We start from the raw sequence: 14,932 nt of genomic DNA on the forward strand, positions 1-14,932 counted from the left end.
CACATTGTAAGGCAGTCCCCTGTCTCAAAGAGCTTATCATCTAAATAGATAAGACAAAGGGAGGAGGAGAAACAGAAGTACAGAAAGGTGAAGTGACTTGCCCAGGTAATACCAATGGTCAATGGCACAGGCAGGAATAGACCCACTAGACCACAGTAACCTCAAGCTCTCACAGATAAAGATCATCATCCTCATTCATTATTCTGACCACATCTCACACACCCGTTTTTAAATTCTTCCATTAGCCCCTTCTTCTAAATAATTTTTTTTTTTAAATTAATGGAGATATCCTATCTCCTAGAACTGGAAGGGACCTTGAAAGGTCATTGAGTCCAGCCCCCTGCCTTCACTAGCAGGACCAAGTATTGATTTTGCCCCAGATCCCTAAGGTGGCCCCCTCAAGGATTGAACTCACAACCTTGGGTTTAGGAGGCCAATGCTCAAACCACTGAGCTATCCCTCCCCCGTTCTCCATTATACCAAATTCAAGAGTCTCTCTCTTCCATTGCTTTGCCTTACTTTACTCCAGACTATTTATCTGACCTAGTCTTCTTATCACACTGCCTGCCTGTTCACCCCCCTACTCTCCACCAATTCAGGCTCTATGCTCTGTTTGTATGTTTCTTCCACAGCGGTCTCTGTGACTTTTTCCATGTTGTCCTCATGCGTGCAATGCCCTCCTTGACCAAGTTCACCAAGCTACCTCTATCCCCCCTCTTTCAAATCCTTCCTTGACGCAAAAAAAAAAAAAAAAAAAAAAGTCCACCAAAACATTTTGTCTTATTTCACATATTTATTTACTGTACATATTTTTAATACAAAAAATCCCTAATAATATTTCCCCCATGCTGTGCGCACATCTTTCTTGTGCAACCACAGAATTTTGTTACTGTGTCCACTGTTTCTCCTCATTCAGTCCAACTGCACAGGGCCATATCATTTAGATTGTAAGCACTTTGGTGCAGGGAACCTGTCCTATTTATTTGTGCTAGCTCTTGCTAATCACTCATATTTGTGCTGAATAAGTTCAGCATAACGTGCCTACAGAACTAATATGAAACCAAGCTCATTTTCCCCCTGGGACAAACCAAATACTGAAATCCAGAAGTGAAAAGCCAGAGGAACAAACCCCAGGCCCTTTATTTTCTCTAAGTTAAAATATATATATATATATATATATATATATATATATATATACACACACATTTGAAATTCAAACTAACAAACCTATAATGTTCAATCCAGTATTATTACAAATTCTTGTAATGTATTTGGTACTCTGAACAATCAATTTTTAGGACTATTTCCCCCCCCCTATAGAATATGAACTACTCTTCTCTGAGCTTTGGTTAATGTTGACATGGTGTAAAATGCTCTTTGCTCTAATTTAAATGTTCCAATTTATAATATTAACAGTTAAATAAAAATGTCAGAAATTCACATTAGTGATAATTTAAGGGAAAAAATGAAGTCAAACAGGCAGCCACTTAAATATTTACAGTAAACAAATTTATTCAGTTTTATTATAATTAAATTGTAAAAGAGAGGCTTAAAAAGCATTACTACACACAGAATAATTTCCTCAAGCTCCATTATTGGTGTGTGTATATACACACACACACACACACACACACACACACACCTGTGTAACTGTTGGAAACAATTTCAATGTAAGTTTCTTATAGGGTAGAGAAACAAATTATGCATACATTTTATCAATAACTTTAAGGTTACTCACAGCTGTCAATATCTTACCTCAGGTGCTCCTGCTATTTTGAGCTGTAACATCCCTTTTCTGTCCTTGTCTTCACTGTTTGAATACTGAATAGTCTGCACTTGATTGAAATCTGCCAAGTGGGTAGGCTGCAGAAAAGCATATATAAAAAATGAGACATTCATAAGAATTGCATAATACCTTGACCCTCCTCTTCATTCCCGATATCTCACATATGTACAGCATTAACACCTCTACATTACATTGAGCAAGCTTGAATTCATATCTACCTGATACCAATTCCGGTCTCATCGTGTCATAATCTTCAACACTCCCTCCTTCAATTTCTTTACATCTCCATCATGGTAATCATGTTTGTAAGTGAGGAGGGGTGGACTGAAGCCAGTCAATACCACTCCTTATTTGCCTGACGGGGTCACTGTTAAATTAGGATAGTTACACTCTGGTAACTGAATTCAGATTTTTCGCGTGTCAGTGCAAAACACACCACAATCAAATAGGTCAATCAGGTGTGTCCACATTCATAGCATACTCAAAGGAAAACATTCTTTGGAGTGCTCTAAGTGGAATGTTCTCAACTGAACACGCTACTGATTTCCAAACCTTTCTGTAATCTCTGAATTAAATTCAGTGAAAGTTAATACATATGCTTAACACAAAGCACAACAGTAAAAGCTGCCAGATGTGTGGTTGTTATTCCTATGTGTTTTCTCGAGGCAGGAGGGCATAGGTGTCTGGGTGCTATAACTTAGTCAAATGAATTTACTTCAGACAAAAGTAAAATGATGCAGTATAAAATAAATGAACTAAATATCAAAACAAAAACAGATATGCTACACTTTCTGGTATCTAGATACTACAGAAATGGTTGCACTACAACAGCTTTAAAATGACAGATAAAAGTGCTGAAGGATTTATTTAGCCAAGTAAATATTCTGCTTTAAAAAAGGGTTATAGATGTGAAATACTAACTGACTTTAATTATTTTTTTTAAGATGTCACCACCAATATTTTAGATTACTTAAATGTGTGCCTCAATGGGTATCAAAAGCCAGAAAATCCAGAGTTAAGGTCAATAGTGGCTCTTTATTTCACACCATTGTGCTTTCTCCAAATCCCACAGCATGAGTTAATGCTCGAATAACAGCTTTTACTTTGAATTTCCTGCCTTTTCTTAGTTTGGCTCAAAGATTAGACTTTTCATTCATCTTTGTCTAAAGTCCCATTCACAATAAGCTGTGCCTCACTCCATAGCCTTTAAGACAGTCATTGAGACAGGAAAACAGAAGCAGACTTACATTAGAGCCCTTGTCTGTAAGGTAACTGATTCCTTCTTCTGGGCCAATTGCCAGCTCCACTGAAATAATCCAGCTTGACTTTTTATGTAGAAGGAGGTGGAGATCGTGACATTTAAAGGGAAAGAGAACAAAATTGAGAACAAAGCTCCAGCATCATTCATTACACTCTTCAGTGAACAATCTTTACAAACTTTTAAACTCTTTAAAACAAATCAAACAGATTAAAATATAACTATTCCTTTCCCTGGCTTTCAGAAGTTAAGCACAAATGTATATTAAATACAATAAATTTTTGCATCTACTGACATCTAACTACCACACTTATTCCAAACTCTCAGGCTTCTGAGATAGTCATTTAGAGAGATAGGTATGTAATCAGTATCTTTTGTGGTTAATGAAACTTAAAAAGAGAACACTTTTAATCAAAATATGTACTATGCACAGGTAATTAATTGCAGATCTAAACAATGTCAATTATATCCATTATTCCATAATGTGTTCTGCAGATTACTGTGCTCCCTATACTTACACCAAGAGCACATTTGAAGCATTCTTTGTCAAATCTGTATACTGGAGACAGGATCTCAAAGAATTTCAGAATACTTTCTTCTCTATTGAGGATGGCAAACTGTCGAAACGTTTGTTGAATCAGTTTTCTTAGTGTTTTGGCCTGTGTAATGAAATATTTAAAGATCACTTAGTGTTTGTGCATCTAAAGCTGTGCCAGTGATGTTAAATATTAAACACATCTATTATTCAATATCAGTTACTCAAATTACCAATGAAACATAAAAGATGGGATTCTTAATCAGAAAAGGATGTAGCCAAACATTAATAATGCACTGTTCTATCTTCCAGTTTTACTGCACACAACAAAATCCCTCCATATCTACTGATAGCTTTATTTTACACAGAAAGCATCTAACTATTTGAATTAAAAACATAAGAGCGGCCATACTGGGTCACATCACTTGTGTGTCTAGCCCAGTATTCTGTTTTCCAACAGTGGCAGATGCTTCAGAGGGAATGAACAGAACAGGGCAATTACTGAGTGATTCATCCTGTCACCCAGTCCCAGTTTCTGGCAGTCAGAGGTTTAGGGACACCCAGAGCATGGGGTTGCATCCCTGACCATTTTAGTTAATAGCCACTGATGGACCTCCCCTCCACGAACTTATCTAATTCTCGTTTGAATGCAGTTATACTTTTGGCCTTCACAACATCCCGTGGCAATGAGTTCCACAGGTTAACTGTGCATTGTGTCAAGAAGTACGTTCCTGTGTTTGCTTTAAACCTGGGTTGACCTCTAGTTCTTGTGTTATGCAACGGGGTAAATAACAGTTCCTTATTCACTTTCTCCACACCATTCATGATTTTATAGACCTCTTATCATATCCCCCCAGTCATCTCTTTTCTAAACAAAACAGTACAAGACAATATGATTATTATCCTCTGCATGAACTAATTTTTTTAAGCTCGTTTACCCCCGATTTCTGAACCTCTTACCAGTGTAAAAAATGCCATCAGCAACCTATGCTTTCAATAAATTATGAAAAATTCTACTAAAACACTTTGTCTTCTAATTTGTACATGCTCATTTATTTGTGCATATATTCTAGGCTAGGTGCCTAACTGATCACTGGTGCACACAATTTGCATATAGCCCTTTTGCAGTTCACACATCAGAAACACATGGTCAGTTTTGAAAATTTGTCTCAAAACCTTTTGCAACCTCCTACTGATAATATATATATTTCAAAATAAAGTCCTCTCCACAGATCCTCTTTTATTCAGACACAAAGTTAAAGCTATATTTTCAGCAATCTGTTGATTGCATTCTGCCTGTGAGTCAAACAAACATCACAACATCCACATCTATTTGTGCTCTATTTCTATTTCTTGTGAGAAGAGTTTTCAGTTCAACCATGTAATTCGAGCGGATATATCCCGAACTAATGCTCTTTCTTGCACTCTCTCCATTAGACCACAGGATGAAGATACCACAACCACTTTTCTTAAAGGATTTATCTGACGAACCATCAGTGTACACATGAATCTGTTTGCTTTGTAACAGATACTGTTGGATAGTGTATACGGTCCAGTACTAAAAAGGCCCTGAGTACAATTATTTTTACGGCAAAGTTTGACTAATTTGTACACAGAGAATTCTGTCCTCTTCATATAAGTGCTGATCGAGCATGTGAGTAATCCCATTAAAATCAACGGGACTACCTGCATGAGTAAAATTAAACATGTCCTTGTGTGGTGATTCATTGGTTCAAGGCCATATATCCTTCAACTTTTGGGTTCTTAAAGTATGAGAAGATGTACAATTTAGTGAAAATAAATGAATTTTACACCATTTTATTAAAAGTCTCCACTGCTAAAAATGAACAATGCACAAGCAGCAAAGGTCATCCTTCTGCCCAAACAGGTAACATCACTTCGAGTAGACACAAGAACCTGATTATGTATTCTTGAGACTTGAAATGTGTGTTTTGGTGAGTAAGTGTTCAGGACTCGTGTAGGCGTCACTTTTTTATCATTAAATGTAGATACGTACGTTCATAAAAAAGTACTCATTGGATGAACTAAATATATATACCTATACTTATATATAAAGATACACACATTTGCACAAAATATTAAGCACATTATCAGTATCTGGCAGCATAGAGAGTAAATTCCTGGCCTTTTTGCCTCTATGTGTCATGATAAAGAGCAACAAACTCAGAAGCAACATCCCCAATATGCTCAACCAATCCCTTAATCAGCAACCCCTTAGCAGCGGCCCCACCCCCTGACAAAAGGTGGATCAAATAAAGGGACCGTACGCCGTGATCTGGCCAACTGGCCAGGGGAACAATTCCAAAACCAAGGACAACCTAAAGAAAATGCTCTGTCCTCAGAATTTATCTGGACACTGTTAGTACTAGTTTGTCCCCACCTGCTGGGAGGATACACCAGCATGATGGTATCTTCGTGCTCTTTTCCTCTCTCCAAATTTCCCCTTCCACTTCAGAAGTTATATTCTGAGCAACATCACAACAGAGAGATTACTTTGAGAGCAGTCTCTAGCACTACTACATTGGGTAGAGAAGACAGAAGTGTAACCCTATTAGGTAAATATTAAATCTCTAAGGTCATGCAAATCACCTCTGTCATGAGCTCAAACTTCATCAGTTCACATATCTGCTATTTAACTACAGAGCATTACATAGGGTGACCGTTTATAAAGGGACAGTCCTGTATTTAAGCCCTCTTGCAGGTGTCCCGACTTTTTCTTAAAAACAGGCAAATTGTCCCATATTTTCTGTCTCCCCACCATCAGTACTGGCAGGTCCCTGCTCGCCAGCCACCTGCCCTCCCATCAGCGGTAAGTGGGGGGTGGGCAGGAGGGTCCAGTGGCCAACGATGGGGGTGGCTAGTGGCGGGGTGAAGATGCTGCGCATGGGGCAAGCCACTCCCTCTGCTGGCCCACCAGCGCAGCCCCCGCTGCGTGCCGGCTTTCAGCCAGCAGGGCCCCGCCCCATTTCTGGCCCGCACTGTCTGCACGCTGTAACAGCCAATGAGTGCAGGCAGGTGCCTGATGGCGGATGATTACATGTTGCCTCTGCTGCCACCCATCAGCCCTTTATGTTCTCCCCCTCTCGCTGTCCTCTCCCTGCTTTGTCCCTTTGCTCCCCGACCCATACTGTAGCTGGAGGCAGCTGGATTATGTCGGTGGCCTGCAGCAGCCTGGAGGAGTTAACTGCCTTTCGGCATTGTGTGGCCAGGGACAAGTGGGGGGCGGGGGGAAAAAAAAGAGATGAGCTTCGCAAAGACACAGGCCAGGTCATCTCTTCCCCACCTCTTCCTCCCTGTGGCTGGAAGCAGCTCCCGTCCATTCCCTCTTGCACAGTGCCAAAATGATGCTGCTGGCCACATTCTGGCAGAAATCTGAGGAGAGGGGGCATGTGACCCTGTGTGCCCCCCCACATGTTGCCTCAGAAAGATGTGGGGCCAGGTACCAGGGGAGGCGGGTCCATCCTGAGGGCCTAGCCAAGCATGAAGGGCGGAGAGCACCGGGAAGGGAGGGACGTGTCGGTCAGTCATCCTCCTCTCCCTGACCCCGCCATGTGAGGGAGGTGTATGAGAGTGAGTGAGTGCGTGTGTGAAACTTCTCCCAGTGTGTGTGTGTGTGTGGGGGGGGTAGCGGTGTGTTTGTCACCCTCCCCCTGTGAACCCTAAAGCCTTAAAAATAACAAGATAAATAAAAAGAATCCAACTAGCAATATTTCTTTTTAACAGGGGCTCAGTCAACTTGATGTTAATTTGAATGTTTATACTGCATTGTTCTGATTGACTGTCATTGAACTCACTTGAATATGAGTAATTTTACCAGATGTCCCATATTCAGCGTAGGGAATATGGTCATCCTAGCATTACATGCTACCAATGTGTGAGAACACCAGTGATTAATACTTTTCTCATCAAGAGAAAAATGTTTCCATAGCAGCCCAGTTATTACTATAAAAGCAAATCACCACCCACTTTTCAGGTCTCAGAAGCAGACTAATGCAATCCAAAGCCATTTTCATTTTCTCCAATATTTGAAAAATATGCTATTCATGGATTTGAGGCACATGATCAAGGGGAAGTATAATTACCTTTACAGAATCCAGCAAACTCTTCGGAAAAAATCTCTTTAAGCCAACATCTTTCCTGAAATAAACAAACACACATATATTGTTGATAAGAAATCTTGTGAGGTCTTTAGAAATGCATGCAGATATACTAGAGAGACAAGGTGGTTGAGGTAATATCTTTTATTGACCAATTTCAGATGGTGAGAGAGACAAGCAAGCATTCAAGCTTACACAACTCTTTCAGTTCACATCATCATATGGCTACAACAACACTGCATGCAAATATAATCCTCAGTAAAGTTCAATATTAGAATGCAAATTCAGTGTCATTAAAATGTTAACATTAGCCACTCCACAGCAATTGCTGTATTGTAGTATCTTCTATTATTAAATATAGAAAGATACCATCTTTAGAATAGGTACCTGGGATGGAGAGTGTATTGTGCTTAAATGATGTCCGCATGCAATCACAGAGAAGTGCTGCGAATGAATTGCCTACAGCACATATTTTATTGTTTCAAGAAACACTAAAAACACAGTCACTGCACAGTATACTGAGAAAGGACTAGCATGAAAACTGGAACACCCAATCATACTTACGCACCTGCAACTGTTTTGTGAGAAAAGCGGTCCTCTGACTTGTAGAATTTACCATAAATGAGGGGTTACAAGGACCACTCTGGCTGTTACCAGACTGGATTTCTCCTTCTTATGGGCATCCAAATATATTTTTATTGCTATGTTACTTCTAGCAGCATTATAATTAAGGTCCTTGCATGGATTTCTACTCTAATTTTTTTCTTAAACTTAAACCTTTTGGATTAAAATATCTTCTTGGTTGAAACAAGATGTACCCAGTGTAAGGCTGACATGTTATCTATATCCCCCAAAACTTTTTTGACTTTGATTTAAGATTGCAAGACTGCATATGCCACCAACACAAATTGTAAAAAAGCAATGAAATATGCACTGAATCATTCAACACTCAACTGACAAGTTGCCCTCCTCAACCTCAACTACTTCATTCCACCGTACATATCTACATTTCTAAGTGTCAGTGTTGATACACAGATGCAATTATCATGCACCCTTGACCACCTCACCTATCCTCTGCCCTCTAATTATTTTCATAGAATTTATTTTAATGACCCAATCCCCTAGGCATCATACAGCCACTAGTTCTTTTTCCTTAACTAGTCTACATTTCTGAGCAATGTGACCATCCCACACTAATGCTAACAAAATGTTACCATCCCATGCACTCCATATTTCAGACACACATGCACACCCTGGAAGGACAGACAGAAAGGTTTAAAAAACCCAAACATAAGTGGTGGACTGTGATGGGGCAAGGCCAGATGACTATAGGAAAGTAGTGAGAAACAGGTATGTTAGCCCCAGGCTAAACAAATCCCTGTTACCATGGTAACCAAATGGCAGTTGCTCCTGGTTAATCAAGACACCTGGGGCCAATTAAGATCCTTCTAGAAAGCAGTGGAGACAGCTAGGTTGATTGGGACACCTGAAGCCAATCAAGCACTGTCTGGAACTAGTTAAAAGCCTCCCAATTAATCAGTTAGAGGTGCATGTCAGGAGCTGTAGGAGGAAGCCATGCTGCTGGAGAAACTGCGCAGGACAAACCCTATCAGGCACAAGAAGGAGGCCGTAAGGGTGAGGTAGATGTTGAGGAAGTGGGGGCTGCTGTGGAGAAGTGGCCCAGGGAATTGTACTCGTCCTGTTTCCAAAAAGTCAGCTACCAATAGCTGCTACTATTAAGGTCCCTGGGATGGAGTCCGGAGTAGAGGGAGGGCCTGGGCTCCCCCCCGATTAATCAGAGACTGTGAGACAACAGAGACTGTGAGGGAGGGTTGCTTCTTCCTACCTCCCTTGCTGGCTTATGATGAAAATGGCTCAGAACGCTGTGACCCTTGCCTCTAGAGAAAGAAGGGCTACATGGAGGGTCACAGTGAGCCTTTGAGGCTAGTGTAATCCGCCTGGAAGTGCGGGACCCACTGAGACAAGGTCAGAGATTTGTCATATGGACCCAAGCTGCAAAGTTTGGATCCAGGTTCAGAATATCCCAACCTCTGGGTGTTGATCTGGAATTTTAGTTTGGCTCAATGTCTAATTTGGATGAATACATAGTATTCAAAATAGTGCTTAGCCTGGCTTATAAATATATCCTCAACTTTGAATTCCGTTGCTTTTATGGAGTAGTTGGCTGCCCCTATTTTCTCCCTAGCAGCCAATTTCTAGAGCAGGTGAGACTGAAAGGGACGAGCTTGAGAATTTCCAGAGGTGTGTCAGAGCACGAAGATACCATCATGCTGGTGCATCTGAGCAGCATGTACCAGGTTGTGTCAAATGCCACAATCTATATGAACATTAGCACAAGAAAACAAGGCTCAAAACTGGAAAAAATATCTGTATTGAAAAAAGATTTCTGCCCTAACCTTCTCAAGTGGTAATACAAACTGTACTTAAAAAAAAAAAAAAATGTGAGTGAGTTTGTGGACTCTTCATAGAAGGGACCATGTCTACCTTTTCAATGAACATTAAGGAAAGCCTTCCATACTGATATATTCTGAATGGGAGGGGAAGATAGTAATGTGCCTCAAACATCTATATCAGGTATGGCCAAACTTACTGACCCTTTGAGCTGCATATGACAATCTTCAGATTTTTGAGAGCCCGGGCGCACCTGCCAGGGCTCGGGGCTTCTGCCCTGCGTCGAGGTGGGAAGCCTCAGGATTTCTGCTCTGCAGGGTCCAGGGGGCCCGGGGCTCCTGCCCCTTGGGGAGCGCCTGCCATGGCATGAGACTTCAGCCCTGCTCCTGCTGAAGTCCTGAGTCCTGGCAGGTGCCTCACACAGGGCTGAAGCCCCAAGACCCACCATCCCTGCTGGGCAGAAGCCCCGAGCTCCCCCAAACAGTCTGGCAGGCGGAGAATGGCGGGGGCTCCGAGAGCTGTACTTTAACTGTTTGGCCACCCCGATCTATATAATAGGATGCCAGGGTTGTCACTGTGTGTGTCATCCTGAAGCCTAGAATGTCTGTTGAGTCAGAGTGAAGCAAAGGAAGCACTACAAACAAGGATGAAAGCTTTTTTCTTTAGAATAGTACCAAGTTCAATCATCACGGGGACTGCTGGTCTGTTACAATCCCTTTTTTAAATTCTAAGCCATTTTGACTTTACAAATTACACCTGTGAGGTATATGGCTACAGTAAAGCATGTATCTATGCCATAACAAGACTCCTAGACCGCTGACATATCAGAGGTAACTCAATCACCACCTTACTCTGCAGCTAATTTGCATGCAAGTTTCATCTGTTGTCTGAGGGAGACTGTACCGATTTCCAGCCTATGTCAGAAAATTGCTGTTAGTCAACCTGTGAAGTATATCCTTCCAATGAGCTAAGAGGGAAACAACATACACGGAATTCTAAGTCTTACTTATGGAATAAAAATTTTAAAAAATCTTTTGAAGCACCTTCTCTGAGCACTCAGGATGTTATACAATAATTTCATAAAATGCATTTTTAAAACATTATAAATTGACTCGTTCACAGCAGTGAACCCTGGAGTCTGTGCAATGACACTAAGCTGGAAAAGATTATAAAATTTCATAAACATTAAGTCCTTTGATGTATTTCATCTCAAATGCAAATTATGTGCAGTTTTCTCATTCTACGTAGAATTAGATAAAGCGGACACACCATTACAGTCTAAATAATATGCAAAGACATTTTGACAAGGAATACTTTAGTTAACATTAAACATTTCAGCAAGCAGAAGAATTCTGCAAAAATTAAGTTCTCTAAATTAATGCAGCGCTGCCACCATCTTAGCACTATTACAGCACATGGTTCCCACATTCTGCTACAATAATTTGTTTCTAAACTGAATCACATAACAGCTTTTGAGTACAGATCTGAGTTTGCAGCAAACGCCACACAAATCACCACACAGAATTTAATGAATAGCAACTCTTAGTCACATTTGCTAATACAGCATATCCTATTTTTAAAATTAGATTGTAAATCAAATTTTCTTAATTTAGAAACATTTAACATAAAAGTATACAGAGTTACAGCAGTGGTCTATGACTGCAATATGCAAAACTTTTATAAGCAAGAACAAATAAGCATTATAAATTGAAATGTACCCATAGCCATAACATAAAATACCACATGCAAACTCCAGACGGCTGCATTTCATGGCTGTGGAATGGACACCTATTCAGGAGAGAGCTCAACCAACAATGCCAGACTAAGACCTCACAGCCTTACTCTCATTGGCAGTTAGGGATAGTTAATAGCTGTTACTGGTTTATATTAGGGCTGTCAAGCGATTAAAAAAATTAATTGCGTTTAATCGTGCAATTAAAAAACGTACTCATGACTAATCATATGATTAATCACATGGTTAAACAATAATAGAATACCATTTATTTAAATATTTTTGGATGTTTTCTACATTTTTCAAACATTTATTTCAATTGCAACACCGAATGCAAAGTGTACAGTGCTCCCTTTATATTTATTTTTATTACAAATATTTGTGCTGTAAAAAGAGATAGTATTTTCCAATTCACCTCATACAAATACTGCAATGCAATCTCTTTATTACGGAAGTTGTAGAATAATGTATGAAAAAATAACTGCATTCAAAAATAAAACAAGGTACATCTTTAGAGCCTACAAGTCCACGCAGTCCTACTTTTTGTTCAGCCAGTCACTCAGACAAACGAGTTTGTTTACATTTGCAGGAGATAATGCTGCCTGCTTCTTGTTTACAATGTCACCTGAAAGTGAGAACAAGCGTTCACATGGCACTGTTGTAGCCGGTGTCGCAAGATCATTACGTGCCAGATGCACTAAAGATTCATATGTCCCTTCATGCTTCAACCACCATTCCAGAGGACATGCATCCATGGTGATGATGGCTTCTGCTCGATAACGATCCAAAGCAGAGTGGACCGACGCATGTTCACTTTCATCATCTAAGTCAGATGCCACCAGCAGAAGGTTGATTTTCTTTTTTGGTGGTTCGGGTTCTGTAATTTCCGCATCAGAGTGTTGCTGTTTTAAGACTTTTAAAAGCTCCACACCTCGTCCCTCTCAGATTTTGGAGGGCACTTCAGAGTCTTAAACCTTGTGTCGAGGGAGGGATAGCTCAGTGGTTTGAGCACTGGCTTGCTAAACCCAGGGTTGTGAGTTCAATCCTTGAGGGGGCCACAGAGAGATCTGGGGCAAAATCAGTACTTGGTCCTGCTAGTGAAGGGAGGAGGCTGGACTCGATGACCTTTCAAGGTCCCTTCCAGCTCTAGGAGATAGGATATCTCCATTAATATAATATATAGAGTGTTGTAAAACGAACAACATGTGCTGGGTCATCATCCAAGACTGCTATAATATGAAATACATGGCAGAATTCGGGTAAAACTGAGCAGGAGACATACTATTCTCCTCAAAGGGGTTCAGTCAAAATTTAATTAACGCATTTTTTTTTTTTTAACTAGCATCATCAGCATGGAAGCATGTCCTCTGGAATGGTGACTGAAGCATGAAAGGGCATATGAATGTTTAGTGCATCTGGCACGTAAATACCTTGTGATGCCAGTTACAAAAGTGCCATTGCAACGCCTGTTCTCACTTTCAGGTGACACTGTAAATAAGAAGCCGGCAGCATTATCTCCCAAAAATGTAAACAAACTTGTTTGACTTAGCGATTGGCTGAAGTAGAAGTAGGACTGAGTGGACTTGTAGGCTCTAAAGTTTTCCATTGTTTTGTTTTGAGTGCAGTTATGTAAAAAAAAAATCTACATTTCTAAGTTGCACTTTCACGGTAAAGAGACTGCATTACGGTACTTGTATGAGGTGAATTGAAATACACTATTTCTTTTATTTATCATTTTTACAGTTCAAATATTTATCATGAAAATAATATAAAGTGAGCGCTGTACACTTTGGATTCTGTGTTGTAATTTAGATCAATATATTTGAAAATGTAGAAAAACATCCAAAAATATTTAATAAATTTCAAGTGGTATTCTATTGTTTAGCAGTGTGAGTAAAACTGCGATTAATTGTGATTAATTTTTTAATCGTGATTAATTTTTTTGAGTTAAACGTGTGAGTTAACTGTGATTAATCAACACCCCTAGTTATATGTTATGCCAACAGCTTTATATTTACCATAATTGATGCTCTCCTACCAGTGGGAATTATTTGGATATAAACACTGCATTTTCTTTTCAGTGTAAACTTCATTGGGATTAACCCATCAAATACCAACTGCAGCGAGCTCTATGGGCTTGCTACCACAGTGCTTATTAGTTGTAGAAAATGTACCTTTTTCTTCGGTTAGTTTTGTATTTCTATTTTTTTCCTGTACACTTCAATAAAAAAGTTGATACAAAAAAGATAATAGTAATAGTAAGACAGCATGAAGGGGGATGTGCTTCTTAAAGTCTTTTTTAATGCAGTGGGTTCAGATGCTTCTTTGTATCTCCCAGTTTTGCATCTCTGCAGCTTAATTCCTTCTCCTGGGTGTAGGGATTTACATTTATTAGGACCAAGTCTCCATTCATGCAGTCCCTACTGATTTAACTGCTACAGGTCACTCTGAAGTTTGACTCTGTCCACCTCTTTAGGCTACCTCCCTCCAGCTACAGCGAATTTACATCGAACGCACCTGACAAATGATAGACAATAAGCAGCCATATCAGGTGTGGAAGGGTGTTTGTTTATGTTCAGTTGGTCAAAAAGGTCTTCATGTAGTACCAGTGCCTGAGACTGTGCTCTAGCGCCCTCTGGTGCCGCGCACTCATGTGCCAGTATACAGGCCCAGCTGGTCCCTCACCCTCTCAGTTCCTGCTTGCCAGTTAACTCCAACAAAGGATAGGAGGGTGTTGAATAGACATGAGCAACACATGTCAAAGAACAACAGTTACAGAAAGGATAGTAACCGTTTTTTCTTCTTCGAGTGCTTGTTCACGTCCATTCCATGTTAGGTGACTCCCAAGGAGTACCTGAGGAGGTGGGCTCAAGTTCATGGATATGCGGATTGTAACACTGCTCTACCAAACTTGGCATCATCTCTTGCCTGCTGGGTGATGGCACAGTGGGAGGATAAAGTATGTGCTGATGACCAGGTTGCTGCCTTGCCAATGTCCTGAACAGGGACCTGGGACACAAATGGCACTGATGAAACCTGAGCTCTTGTTGAATGGGCTGTCAAGATGGCAGGAGGTAGGGTGCCCAATTGC

The 14,932-nt window shown here is 40.3% G+C and overlaps 1 protein-coding gene across 11 annotated transcripts in view; it reads right to left on the bottom strand.

Moving 5' to 3' along the window:
* The window catches only part of PTK2 (protein tyrosine kinase 2), a 368,873-nt gene that overhangs the window by 127,812 nt on the left and 226,129 nt on the right, over positions 1–14,932 (bottom strand). For all 11 annotated transcript variants that reach the window (XM_034763675.1, XM_034763674.1, XM_034763673.1 and 8 more), the window contains 4 exons: positions 7,683–7,737; positions 3,563–3,703; positions 3,034–3,111; positions 1,756–1,863 (listed from right to left, as the gene is read on the bottom strand). In XM_034763675.1, coding sequence (XP_034619566.1) covers positions 1,756–1,863; positions 3,034–3,111; positions 3,563–3,703; positions 7,683–7,737 — 382 coding nt within the window. The remainder of the gene's footprint in view (positions 1–1,755; positions 1,864–3,033; positions 3,112–3,562; positions 3,704–7,682; positions 7,738–14,932) is intronic.

The sequence above is a fragment of the Trachemys scripta genome, chromosome 2, assembly GCF_013100865.1.
Source record: "Trachemys scripta elegans isolate TJP31775 chromosome 2, CAS_Tse_1.0, whole genome shotgun sequence".
NCBI lineage: Eukaryota > Metazoa > Chordata > Testudines > Emydidae > Trachemys > Trachemys scripta.